Source organism: Notechis scutatus, chromosome 1, assembly GCF_049901735.1.
Source record: "Notechis scutatus isolate UNSWTSFEM ecotype Mainland chromosome 1, rNotScu1.2, whole genome shotgun sequence".
Taxonomy (NCBI): Eukaryota; Metazoa; Chordata; class Lepidosauria; order Squamata; family Elapidae; genus Notechis; species Notechis scutatus.
Genome location: NC_142009.1, coordinates 257,071,988 through 257,086,255, shown reverse-complemented (window position 1 = coordinate 257,086,255; position 14,268 = coordinate 257,071,988). Strand labels below are relative to the sequence as shown.

General features: G+C 38.5%; 1 protein-coding gene across 9 annotated transcripts in view; it reads left to right on the top strand.

Annotated features, from left to right (window-relative positions):
• The window catches only part of NAV2 (neuron navigator 2), a 599,301-nt gene that overhangs the window by 536,223 nt on the left and 48,810 nt on the right, over positions 1-14,268 (top strand). For 6 of the 9 annotated variants that reach the window (XM_087951112.1, XM_087951110.1, XM_087951108.1 and 3 more), the window contains 5 exons: positions 3,415-3,706; positions 7,047-7,749; positions 9,292-9,759; positions 12,260-12,325; positions 14,092-14,136. In XM_087951112.1, the coding sequence (XP_087807238.1) occupies positions 3,415-3,706; positions 7,047-7,749; positions 9,292-9,759; positions 12,260-12,325; positions 14,092-14,136 (1,574 nt within the window). The remainder of the gene's footprint in view (positions 1-3,414; positions 3,707-7,046; positions 7,750-9,291; positions 9,760-12,259; positions 12,326-14,091; positions 14,137-14,268) is intronic. The other 3 variants (XM_026664752.2, XM_087951116.1, XM_087951111.1) reach the window with 2 other exon arrangements.

The window sequence follows — 14,268 nt, the reverse complement described above, 5'->3', positions numbered from 1 at the left end:
GGACTTGGTTATGTGACCAGGCCTAGGACTCCCAAGGAATTGGAGACTCTTATGGATAGATAGCTTCATTGTTGAGGGAACCATTTTTATTCTCTCTTCACTTTGATTGTATTTTAGGTTTTAGGATATTTATTGTTACATGTTTTATATATTTGTATTCACTTTTTTTATATATATATGCTGTTCTGTGTCACCCAGAGTCACCTTCAGGGAGATAGATGGCTACATACATTTGATTAATAAATAAATATGAGAATAATGGTTTCCATGTTTTCCTATGACAAAATATTTTTAAAAGTTCTAATCACTTAGCAATTCTAGGACTTGCAACTGGGAATCCAGTTGTGCAGTCATGGATAGATATTAACTGAGACTTCTTGTTTTCTATGAGCAATGCTCATGTAAGTTTTGTCTCAGGAAAACTTGTGGAGGAGAAAACAGGAGTGTGGCTCCGGCATTTTTTCTGGAAATCACTGCTTCTCTTGACATTCTTACCACCGAGTTCTCTCTTTAGCTACCATAGAAGGAGGCCTGGGCAAAATGTCATTTCAAAATGTTGGCTGTTATCTTTGATTTAACTAAGGCTAGAGATATAGGCCAATTAAAGGACTAACTAGTTACTAGGCATGGAGAGAATCCAGACAAAATATAGGAAATCCTAATTCTAGATGCTTCCCTGGAAATGTGTAAAAAAAAACCCATACATGTCCCTTCCAATTCTGCTTTGAATATTAGAACTAAATGACCCAAAGTAGTATATCAATATTTATTTATTTATTTAGTCAATTGCTTACAAGATAATAGGTATAAGTAAAAACATAGTTATGAATACATGGATACATATAAGAAAAATAAAAAATAAAAGAAACAATAGGATAGGGATGGTAGGCACCTTGGTGCGCTTATGCACGCCCCCTAAAGACCTCTTAGGAAAGGGGTGAGGTCAATAGTAGACAGTCTAAGGTTAAAGTTTTTGGGGTTTGGGAAAGAAACTACAGAGTCAGGTAGAGTATTCCAGACATTGACCACTCTGTTGCTGAAGTTGTATTTCCTGCAATCAAGTTTGGTGTGATTAACCTTGAGTTTGTATCTATTGTTTGCTCTTATGTTGTTATGGTTGAAGCTGAAGTATTCATTGACAGGTAGGACATTGCAGTGTATGTTTTTATAAACTATACTTAGATCGGACCGAAGGCGGCGTAGTTCTAGGTTTTCTAGGTCTAGAATTTTGAGTCTGGTGGCATAAGGTATTGTGCAACGAGTAGAGGAGTGGAGAACTCTTCTTGTGAAATATTTCTGGACTTTCTCAACTGTGTTAATATCAGATACGTAATGTGGGTTCCAGACTGATAAGCTGTATTCGAGTATTGGTCTAGTAAATGTTTTGTATGCTCTAGTTATTAGTGTAATATTACCAGAGAAAAAGCTACGTAAGGTTACGTTAACAACTCTTAATGCCTTTTTGGCTATGTAGTTACAGTGGGCTCTAGCACTTAGGTCATTTGAGATGAGTACTTGACTGAGTTTGGATCATCAACAAGGTCTTGACTATTCAGCCTGTATTTTATTTTCTGATTATTATTATTATTTTTGCCAATATGTAGGACAGAGCATTTATTTGTTGAGATTTGAAGTTGCCATTTGTTTGACCATTCTGATACATAGTCGAGGTCCTTTTGAAGGGTAGCAGTATTGTCTGTGGTGTTGAATAGCTTTACATCATCAGCGAAGAGAACACTGTTGCTCTTAATATGATCACAGAGGTCATTTATGTAGAGTATGAAAAGAGTTGGTCCTAGAACACTGCCTTGGGGGACACCACTGTTGACAGGTACAGAATTTGATAGGACGCTCCCAATTTTGACCATTTGTTGTCTGTTTGACAGGAATGCTTCTATCCAGTTATGCAGTTGTCCAGAGATACCATAAGATTTTAGTTTTAGGAGTAGTTTGTTGTGTACCACTGAATCAAAGGCTTTACAGAAGTCTATGTAGATTGCGTCTATTGCTTTGCCCTGATCGAGTTGTGTAGTCCATATGTTTTTGCAGTGTAAGAGTTGCAGATTACAGGATAGTTTTTTCCTGAAACCAAATTGTTTATTGGAGAGTAGGTTGTTTGTTTCTAAGTGGAGGATGATGGATTGGTTAATAATTGATTCCATATGTTTTTGACAATGGCACAGGCTTGGAGAAAACTGAAATCTATTTGCCCTCCTTTAAAAAAAAAAAGACATTGCTTTCCCTACTAAGAATTACAGAAAATGCCCCATTCACATTGATAGTTTATAAATGAACTATAAAATTTGAAGACTCTATCAGCACAATCCTGGATTTAAAATTGGTGGAGCATTTACCATTCAAAAAATTAAAGCATGTCACCTTTCATTTCTGTGTTTGGTGCCTGATTTATTCAGTATTTTGCACTTTGAAACCAGTGAATTTTATAAATGATTAAATCCACATATGTTCAAAAGTTGTATTTATTTGTATTAAAAAGGACGCAGAACCAGACCAGAAGAAAAAAAATGCACAGGATGGATCTCTCACTATCTTTTTGGGAGTCAAGTTCCCATATGTGTAGCATGTTCAGAGTTTTTCAATCAATTTTGGCACTGGTCTCCATGTCAGTGATTTGAATTGCAAATGATTTCAGATAGTTCATAAAGGCACTACAAGTGGAACAAAGAGAGTGAATGCAGAATACAGCCCAGCTCATTGTCTCTTGTGTAAGCATCATGAGAAAGGAGAAAATAGAATACTACTATATTTGAAGGGCCCTAATCACTCACATAAATTCAAAGTGATAAGTTTTAATTATTAATAAATAAGTAATCGTGGCGATGAAATTCAGCGAGATGGGAGTAAGTGAATCATCGTCACTTCTAAACATTTCTCACCTCAGTTGATGATGAAGTTTGCATAAGGCTGAAACAGAGAGCCTCGTTTATCTTTAGTGTTACAAAAAGCTGCCTCTTCATGTTCCACAGATCAAATTGCCAGCAAAGAGATAGGGAAGGCAGAACAAAGGAAAAGCTCACAGCTCATATTTGAAGCGAATGAGTTTGTGCTTTGCAATGAAAGGTATTGTGCAAAATAATAGAGGCAAGGAAGCTGCACAATGTCAAGACAGATCTTTTCATATATATTTTTCTTTAATCTTGTTTTACGTAATGTTGAACGGTTTGCATTTTGTTTGCTTTTTATATTTAAGCGTATTAGAAATGTAAAATAGATTCCTTAATTTTCTATTTGTAGCTCTGTATCTTATTCTTTCTTTTTTTTTTTAAAGAAAATTAAAAACTAGAACTCTTTTATCTATAGGAATCACCAAAAGGTTGAAATATTATCAATCCTTCTTCCTGGGAGGAAGAAAAGTTTGCAGTGTGAGTTGATTCATTTCTGTTTTTTCAACAGACTGACACTGAAAAGCATTTCCAAGTGGAGCGGAATTCCTTGTGGCCTGGTGATGAAATAAAAAAATCAGATGGAGGCTCAGACAGTGGTGTAAAAATGGAGTCTGGATCTAAATGGAGAAGGAATCCCTCTGATGTGTCTGATGAATCCGATAAAAGCACTTCTGGAAGGAAGAACATCGTCATTTCACAGACAGGATCCTGGAGACGGGGCATGTCAGCTCAAGTTGGTATTACCACACCGAGGATGAAAACGGCAGCCACTTCAGGAACTTTGAAGGCACCTGGAACAGGTGAGGAATGCACGGCCAAAAGCCATGCAGTGCAGGCCAAGAATGTATGCTGTTAGTATTTTTTTTTTTAAATTCCTCTGCCAGGATTTTAACAGCATTTTGATCTGTGCTTCTCTTTGATGGTGAATATAGCAATAAATCTTCTTTGCTGATTGTCTTTGCCAAATTAAAGGGATACTGATAACTGAGATTTGATAAGGAAAGGGCATTTGCTTGCATGAATGATAGTGTTAATCAAGAGAGCTTTCAATTTATATAAATTTAAAAGATATCTACAAAACATTTAATAAGAGGTAGTTTCGTGATTGGTTTTTAATCTCTCCTTAATTTGGAAATCTGTCTAAGGCTGTGTATTTTCAACAAAAGATTTTTGTTATACCACAGTTTACCTGAAGGTTTTGTGGAGGAGGGAGACTTTTTTAGTTCCTTTTATTCTCATTTCTAATTGTACATAATTAAGTAACAATATACCCCATACTCAACGCTCAACACGCTAAATATTTACACTATAATCTTCTAGTCATCATAGCAGTTCAATGGAAGTAAGGAGGATAATATAGGTAGTCCTCGTGTTATGATGGCAACTGGGACCAGAATTTCCAGTGCCGAGTGAGGGTGATGTCATGTGATTGCATCACTTAATGACATCAGTCCCAGCCAACCTGGTTACTGTCATAACCCCAGGACTGCATAGGTTGTTAGATTGGAAGAAGCAGGAGTTCCCAACCAGCAGTCTACTGGGGCAAGAGAGTATTGTAGTCAGGAGTTACAGGGTGCAGGGTGTGAGGGTACCATGGGCAGGTGTGAATTTTAAGTGGCATGCTGGAAGCAACAGACTAAAATTTTAATTTTTAAATTAAACCTTCTTAAAACTTTCTTTAATTCAGACATATAATTTCCTCAGCCCACATGGCTACTGTATGAACTCAAGAGTAAGAACTGTCAACTAGTGAAACTGATTGCCCCCTCAAATGGCACACTCATTTTTACTGGAGTTTTTCAATCTTTTAGCCACCTGAACACTTTTGAATCACTCCTGAGTCATCTTTCCTCATTCGGTTTCAATGCTAGTTACATAAATATTTTGTTCTATTACATGAAAAACTACTGATATTGCCTAGAACAAGCATATTCAACCATCATTGGGTAGTGATATCTCAAATGCTAGTTCTAACAATTACTACCAACCTGCCTTCAATCGAGGACCCGTATACTGCACGAGTCAAAAAGAGGGCTGTGAAAATATTTACAGACCCCTCACATTCCGGACATAAACTATTTCAACTCCTACCCTCAAAACGACGCTATAGAGTACTGCACAACAGAACAACTAGACACAAAGACAGTTTTGCCCAAACACCATCACTCTGCTAAACAAATAATTCCCTCAACACTGTCCAACTATTTACAAAGTCTGCACTATTACTATTATTACTATTAATTCTCTCATCGCTCCTTATTACCCATCCCCTCCCACTTGTGACTGTATGACTGTAACTTTGTTGCTTGTATCCTTACAACTTATACTTACTGTTTCCTAGTATGATTTGATTGTTTATTATACCCTATGACTATTATTAAGTATTGTACCTTATGATTCTTGACTCTTGACGAATGTATCGTATTCTTTTATGTACACTGAGAGCATTTGCACCAAGACAAATTCCTTGTGTGTCACACTTGGCCAATAAAGAATTCTATTCTACCTAATAATGTAGTTTTTCATGCAACAGAACAAAACAGTTATAATGGGTAACTTTACATTTTTAGATTTAAATAGTATATTGAGTATTTTCTCCTGGCCCTCAGATATATTAATAATTTACATATACCGTATTTGCCGGCGTATAAGACGACTTTTTGCCCTGAAAAACATGCCTCCAAGTGGGGGGTCGTCTTATACGGCGAATATGCTACAAAGGTCGTCTTATACGCCGGCAAATGCGTTGTTGTCACTCGGTGCAAGAGTGACGGGCGGAGCTCCGCAACTTGCGAAGCCCCTTCAAGCCCAGCCGGAGTCTCTCTTCCTCCTCCTCCCCCCACCCACCCACCCACCCACTCCGCTCGTGCAAGCGGACAGGCAGGCTCCAGGCTTTGCCCCCATCCTCACCTCCTTCCATCCCCCCTCCACCCCCAGTGGCAGAAACTTCGCCGCACGTGGGGACGAGTGGAGGGTGGGGGGCAGCGACGCCGCTCAAAGCTGAGAAAGCACCATCCTTGCTTTTGTGCTTCGGGAAGAGTTCGTGTTTTTGTTTTTTTGTTTTTCTCCCAGGAATGGGATGCTGCTCGTGCAATTTTCTTTGGGAATTTTTCTCTTCCCGGTTTCAGCCTTTGCTCCGAATTCCCCCAAGATTCACTTCTGGAAAGGATGCTTATGTAACTCTTTTCCTAAGCATTGCTGGGGTGGAGGGGGGGCAGTGTGCAGCATGAGCGAGAGGCTCCTTTCCTTTCTCCCTGAGTGCAAAACCGTCTGCCTTCTTCTCTCTTGGACGGACCGAGCAAGGCTAATAAGATAATAATAAGATAAGATCCTAAGCGCGTTGTGGAAACAGATCTGGATCTCATTGGAGAAAGGTAGCAAATGAATGAACTGGACTTTTGGCAAGTCTCGGGTAGAACTCGACGCTTTCTGGAAAGTTAGTGAGCAGGAAAATAGACATCCTTTCCGCTTTCTCCCAGCGTGGGTATTTCATTATCCCTCCTGTAAGAAGTAACAACCACAAAGCCAAGGGAAAAAACGATGCGCAGGAAAAAGCCACAGTAGGAAGTAAAGATTTCTCCCCCACCCTCTCTCTGAAATAATTAATGTCGCAATCAGTGTGGTGCACCCTTGGAGACAAATTGGTTGGGGAGGTGGAAAGATATTAAACAACTCGACTGTTTTTCGTCCAGTTTTATTTTTATTTATTTATTTTCCCCTGAAAAAAGCAGATCGCTCAACGGTGTCACAAAGAAAGGGAGAGGAATTGAGTGCCAGCCTGAGAAAGGCGAAGCTGCCTCTCTAAAGCATTTTGGTGGCTTTGTAAGTTTGGGGGAAAGGGGCGGGGTGTCAATCAAGAATTATATCCAGAATACCCCAAGTGTTACAACTTACCGTATTTGCGGCGTATGACTTTTTGCCCTGAAAAACATGCCTCCAAGTGGGGGGTCGTCTTATACGGCGAGTATATAACAAACTCTATATTTTGAGTGGAAATGTTGGGGGCTCGTCTTATACGCCCAGTCGTCTTATACGCCCGGCAAATACGGTAACTTTTAACATATATTGAAATGTTTGTGCGTAATATTTGAAGCCGTTCAATATTTAAAACTATTTTCTTTCTCCTTTTTTTTTTTTAAGGGAAAACCGATGATGCCAAGGTTTCAGAAAAGGGCAGAATTTCTCCCAAATCTGGAAACATTAAACGTTCCCCTTCAGATGCTGGACGAAGCAGTGGAGATGAATCAAAAAAGCCTTCCACAAATAACTGTAGAACGGCTACGACTAATACAAACACGTTTGGATTTAAAAAGCAGAGTGGGTCAACTGTAGGTGTGACCATGATTACAGCTAGTGGAGCAACTATTACTAGTAGAGCTGCTACTCTGGGCAAAATACCCAAGTCATCTGGACTCATGGGTAGATCCACTGGCCGGAAGACTAGTGTTGATGGTTCACAACATCAGGATGATGGCTATTTAGCCATTTCTACCAGAACCAATCTTCAGTATCGGAGTCTACCCCGCCCCAGCAAATCCAGTAGCAGAAGTGGAGCTGGCAACAGATCTAGCACCAGCAGCATAGACTCCAACATAAGCAGCAAGTCTGCAGGCTTACCTGTTCCTAAAATAAGAGAACCAACAAAAGTTGCCCTTGGGAGCTCTCTACCAGGCTTAATAAACCAGACTGATAAAGAGAAAGGGATCTCCTCAGATAATGAAAGTGTGGTCTCTTGTAACTCTGTTAAAGCAAACCCATCCCCTCAGACAACGTCCAGTGCTTCCCAGAATACTCACCAGCAAGGAGTAAAGTACCCAGATGTGGCCTCTCCTACACTGCGCAGGTAATTATAGCTTTTTCATTTGAATTTGTTTATTTCAAAGATGTGAAGAAACATTCTGGAAGTTATCCTTGATGTTTTTAGGTCTACAATAGAAATCCTTTTATCAATAAAAACCTGTAGTTGCACCATTATACAAAATATTGTTTTCCTCTTGACATCCTCCAAATATATTGGATTTTTAATTCTGGTAATTTCCAGGTTGCATGATTGATAGGATTTGTAAGAGGAAGTGAAGAGCATCAGGTTATTCTAGGTCAAGGCTGTCAAACTCCTGGCTCACGCCCGGTTTAGTGAAGGGGGAAAAAGTCCCGATACGTCACGTGACGCTTTTGTGACAACTTGAGTTTGACACCCCTGTTCTAGGTCATCTGTTCCAAAAATGATTGGTTAGGAACATAATGGGAGGGCAAAGATCTATTTTTACATATTTTCTCACTCCTACCTATAAGTGTAATGGAGCCATTAAGGAATGTTACTGAAATCTAATATCAGCCATGAGTTTCCTGGTGAGAATTGCATGTGCTCATTGGTAGATAAATACATTGCCTTCTCTTAAAGGGCAATTATAGCTCCTCCAGCACAATATAGGATATATAATAAACATTACGAATATTGCAGGCACATTCTGTAAAATACATACAGGTAGTCCATGCTTAACAATGGTAAATGGGACTGACAACTCCATTACTAAGTGATGTAGATATAAAGTATAACATCACTTGATCGTGCTACCTAGCAATTGCCATTCCAGCATTTTCTGTTGCTATCATTAAAGGAATCCTGCATGGTCATTAAAGACAACCTCACATGGACGCCATTTGTGACCTCCTGTCAGCTTTCCCATTGACTTTGTCGGAAGCTGGCAATGTAGGCTGCAAATGGCAATCAGATGACTGAGATACTGCAACATCATAATTGCAAGCTGGACCTCAAGTGCAAATATAAGTCCTGCTCATTAGTCCCTCTCCTTCGTTGCTGTCATAATTTTGAACAGTTGCTAAACAGATAGTCATGAAGCAGGGACTTACTTGTACCACTGATACGTGAATAGATGAGCATTTGTCTCTTGCTCTTAGCAAAAGGAAAAGAAAAATTTAGCTAATATGGGATAAAATCTTGTAGCACCTTTTGATTGTTTCTGCTTGTACTGACAGCTAAGAATGCAAATGCAAGAAAAGTGAAAATGTCACATGTTATTTAGGACCCCAAAATACTACCACAGTTGGACTACTACTAAAATTTATCACAGTATACCTCTCCTCCTCACTGAGAGGAGGTATGTTTACATCAGAAGAAATTAATTTATAACATTAAGGATATCAAGGATAATTTTTATTTCACATATGCTAGAGCTTCTTTCTCTCTCAGCCCAACCTAACTCACAGGATTGTTGTGCAGAACATAGGAGTAGGAGGCTTTGTTGGATATGTTCACCTCCTTGAGTGATTTGTAAATATAATAAAAGGCGGGATACAAATAAATAAATAAAATAAAAATAAAAATCCATATACATGACTTCCTTTTCTTCTTCTTCTTCTTCAGACTTTTTGGTGGAAAGCCGAATAAACAAGCTCCCATAACAACAGCAGAAAGCATGAAAAATTCAGTAGTCATCTCCAACCCACATGCAACCATGAACCAACAAGGAAATCCAGAATCTCCTTCTGGCAGCGGCATATTGAGTAGTGGTGGAAGTAGCCCTCTTTATTGTAAAAATGCAGACACAAATCAGTCTCCATTAGCATCTAGTCCCAGTTCAGCCCACTCGGCTCCTTCCAACAGCTTGACCTGGGGTACTAACCCCAGTAGTTCTTCTGCTGTAAGCAAGGATGGGATTGGATACCAGTCTGTCAGCAGCCTGCATACCAGTTGTGAATCCATTGATATTTCTCTCAGCAGTGGAAGTGGGCTGAACCACAATTCTTCCAGTGGCTTGATTGTGGCTTCTAAGGATGACTCAGTGCCTCCCTTTGTTAGAACCAACAGCGTAAAGACAAACTTGTCAGAAAGGTGAGAACATTTCAAAAGATACCAGCATTTTCCCTGTCCCCGGTTATTGTTTGTGGTTTATATATTGAGGAACTGAGTTCTAGATGCTTTCCATAGTTTTCAAGTCTACTTAAAGGTAGCAATTTGTGATAATTATTCAAATCGATTTTTCACTTTGATATATACAGTAGTCTTGTTTTTGTTAAATATATAGTAATATAGATGGTCAAGTGGAAGTCTGTATCATTTGGTCTCCGTCGTTCTGGAAATTTCAAATAACCAAGGGCTTCCAGCAGTTGTGATAAAAATATCCTTCTCCGCAACTTGGAAAAATGCCCCCTGGAAACTTTGATTTTTATATAATATGCTAAAGTGTGTGTGTGAGAGAGAGAGAGACAGAGACAGAGAGAGAGACAGAGAGAGACAGAGAGAGAGAGAGAATTGTATGTATAGTATAATAGTATTTATTTTATGAATGTTTTTACTGGTAACAAAGAATATTTGAAGCTCGAGGTTGAAATGAGGCGTCCTTGATGCTCTCTGAGCTTGGTTGTTTTCTTGTAGACATTTCTTTATCCAAATTTGTAATATCATCAGTTTTAGTAAAGAGTGATGTTTGCTCTTAATTTATTTTGTAGTGGCTTGCCCTATCAGTATTGGTGGGAGTGTTCTTGGAAATTCTTTGGTTGAGTTGTTTACTGTTAGCTTGTTTGGCAGCTCCTTGATTGGGATATTGTTTACTTCTTGATTGTTGGTCAGATGTTAGTCTTTGTGTTAATCTATGCTCATATGGATTTGATTGCTGGTAGGGAGGTCTTTTGATATTTTTGTTCCCTTTTTTGGCTTGTTGATTGTCTCGTTTGCATAGTATGTAGATGTTGTTAATATCTATGTGTCCGTTGATGGCCAATTTGTCAGAGTGTCTTTTGAAAAACTCTGAAAATCTTTAATTTCACAACGTATCAACAGACTCAACCATAGTTCCAGCTAGGAAACTATGGTCATCTTATACCAAGCCTAGTACAAAAATGCTAGGAATTTCTGGAAGCCTAGCACTCTGACAAATTGGCCATCAATAGACACATAGATGTAAAGAACATCTACATACTGTGTGAAAGAGACAATCAACAAGCCAAAAGGAACAAAAAGTCCAAAATACCTCCCCACCAGCATTGGATTAACATCAAGAGTAACATTCAAAAAGTACCAATACTACTCCCAACGAACTATGGCAGGGCAAGGCACGAGAATTTAAATTTAGAGCAAACGCCACTCCCTTCTATCACTGATGATGTTACCTGGTTTGGATAATAAAATGTCTCCAAGAAAACAACCTCAGATGTTTTTACTGTTTTCATGTTTTTTTTTTCATATTTGTATAATTTCAGAATTGAAAGCTGCCCAGAGTCACTTGATTGAGTGGCTATAGAAATTGAATAAACAAATAAATTATAAAGAACATGCTTTATGTTAAGCAACAGTTTAAGGCAGACTTCATATCTGACTTGTATGTCAGTCAGATGTGTTTCCTTTTCTGCTTCTTTTAGATTTCAGCCAGGATCATATAAACATATTAAATATTGTACGAGTAGTCCTTGATTTACCTAACTGAGCTCAGAATTCTGGTTGTAAATTGTGGTTGTAAGTTGAGGCACCATATCATCAGAAGTAATTTTCAAGACCTATTCACGACAATCATTAAGCAAGCACAGTGGACGTTAAATGTCCCCCCCCCACCAAAAAAAAAACCCAGCTAAAATTCCAATAACATGCAAAAAAAAAAAAATCACAGGCACATGACTACAGACTGCATAAAACTGACTTGCCTGTCATGTGATCACATGGCCTCAGTGCATCCATTTTCTGTGGCCATGGCTTTTGGGCTTTTCAAACCAAAAAGGCTCCTTTTCTGTAACTGTCATAACTTTGGTCATAAAACAACCAGTTGTTAAGCAAGGATTATACCTGTAGATGAAATCAATTTGTAGTACAAGAATGAGCACTATATAGCCCTTTAGCTATTGTGATGAATGAATTAGCCTATTTCTAGAAAAATGAACAATTGGAAGAGTCATCTTTGTCCATCTCTGCATACAAACAGAGAAAACCTAATGACCAAAAGTGAGGCATATGACAAGAAGACCCAGGACTGTAGCTCTTTCTGAATTATTTTGGATGCACCCTGACCTTGCTAAATCACTTAGGCCACGGGTGTCAAACTCATGACATCACATTGTTGTCACGTGACTTATCACAACTTTCCCCCCCCCCTTTGCTAAATCGGGGGTGGCCATGGCCAGTGAATAATGCATCCGGCCCGCAGGCTACAAGTTTGACACCCCTGACTTAGGCAGTTCCTAACATCTTTTAATGATCTATGGCTGTATAACGTAAAACAACTGTAATCAACCTGTGAATGGATTCTTTTTTTCTAACAGCTTTCCCTTTCTTCCCTTTATGCTAATCTTCCTCTCTCTCTTTGTTGTTATTTTGTTTTTCTGTCTTGTTGAACTTCTTCTAGCCCTCTCCTTTCCCCTGCTGCTAGTCCCAAATTCTGCAGAAATACTTTACCCAGGAGGCAGGACAGGTAATGCTGTCTGTCATAGGGCAGTGGAATACACAAGATCCAGGAGGGTTCATTGTGACACTTAAGAAAGCCAAAGTGTATTGTACAAGACTGTGCTCAGTGGAGAGTGTGTGTATATTTCACTGGGGTGTGTTGAACTGTCACTCAAAGACATGCCAGTGAGAGTATATTTAACAGAAGCAATGACCCAGTTTATTGTGGATAACCGTGTGGACAAATATAGTGTTTTTTTCAAGAATGTAAACTTAAGGATCTGACAAAATTCTGTGTTTTTTTACTGGAAGGTTAAACTCTCACTAGCATTTCTGCATTCTGGTGGCATGCCGCTTTCCCTCATGTTTTCAGTTGTTTCACCTTTTGTCTTGGTTTCCTCTCCCAACTCTTCTGTTGTGGCTGAAATTAGTCCCTGTAATAAGTTGCTTACATCAGTGTCAATTCTAGGAATCTTTGGCTCTTTTGATATTTTGTTGTGTGTACTTCCTTGTGAGAATGAAAGTATGGAAACAATGGAAAAAGCAAAGCATATTGGAAATGTTATTGCTATCATTAGATGTTTAGAAACTAATTATAATGGTAGAATGACTATAATTCTCTATATTTCCAGCACTAAAACCATATCCCTGCAGGCAATACTCTTTACTAAGTTTCAGAACGTATTATTATTAGAGATATTTAATTGTTTAATAAATGACATGATTAAATGATTTCCAGAGAAGTAATTGTTACTCTAGTAGAGCAAGAATACCAAAGAAACTTGAGGGATCTTAAATATAAATATGTTTTCAGGCATACCCTCTTGCAGACTATAACTCATTTCCTTTGATGCATCATTTCAGGATTCACTTTAGAATATCTAGTTTATTTATTTATCACATTTTGGAACTGCCCATCTCCATCACAGAGGGACTCTAATTATATGATCAGTCTATTATTCACTCCCACATTAAACTAAAAGTATTTGTACTGTTGGCAGATATTATTCAGAACAAAGCTCTTTGGAACATTTACAACCATAACTTGCTGAAGTTGTGTTTTTGAAAGACGGTCAGGTGTGATTTGAATATAGCTTATTTCAATGCTAATCTTATTTCCTGAAAAAAAGAAATAATCCTCCTCATAGACACCTAAGTGCCTATTTACTGGTTCATGCAATATATCCCCTTTTTACCCTTCAAAAGATTGCAGATTGCTGGGGGGGGGGGAGGGGAATCTTGGTTGAGAGTTGAGAGATAGTGTTGTATTTTTTGTGTATTTCTGAAGGCAACTTTTCAACGTTGTCATAGGGATGAGCAGTATACATTTACCCAGAAACATTCATTTCAAATATATACATATTAAGAAAAGAAAGTATCACAGTTCCTTTTGTTGTAGAGAAATGTCCAGTCCAACTTCCAAACGAGCTTGAAAAGTTGCATTAAAATATGTATTTACAACGTTCCACATTCGATGTCCCTCAGATATGTTAGATATGTTAGTTTCCTAAATTTCCATCTGAAAAGTTCCAAGTTGGAAAAAGTTGAATTGAGCTGTGAGATCTCAGTCTTGGGTTTGACTTCATCTAGCATGGTCCCATTTGCATGTCCTGTGTAACAGAGTCTAAACCTGGTTAGGTTTTTGCATGTTGATTTGACAGGGACCTTCGTCTCTCCTTTTCAGTGCTAAGACAGAGTTGTTTAATAGTGTGTTGTTCTTTTTTTTTTCAAACTGACCTTTAAATTCCCCTTTTGCTCTTCTCTGAAGTTCTTTCTCTTTTAACTTTTCTACAGCGACCCACATCTTGATAGGAACACTTTGCCTAAGAAAGGATTCAGGTATTGGTGTTTCCGTATAGCATAAGTAGTTTTCCATGTGGTTTTGGGAACTTTTTTTTTTTTTTTGCCTGTACGTCTTCCGTGTCTTTAGCGCTGGTGGTGGTCTTTGCTTTGCAGTGAGTGGCTGCAGTC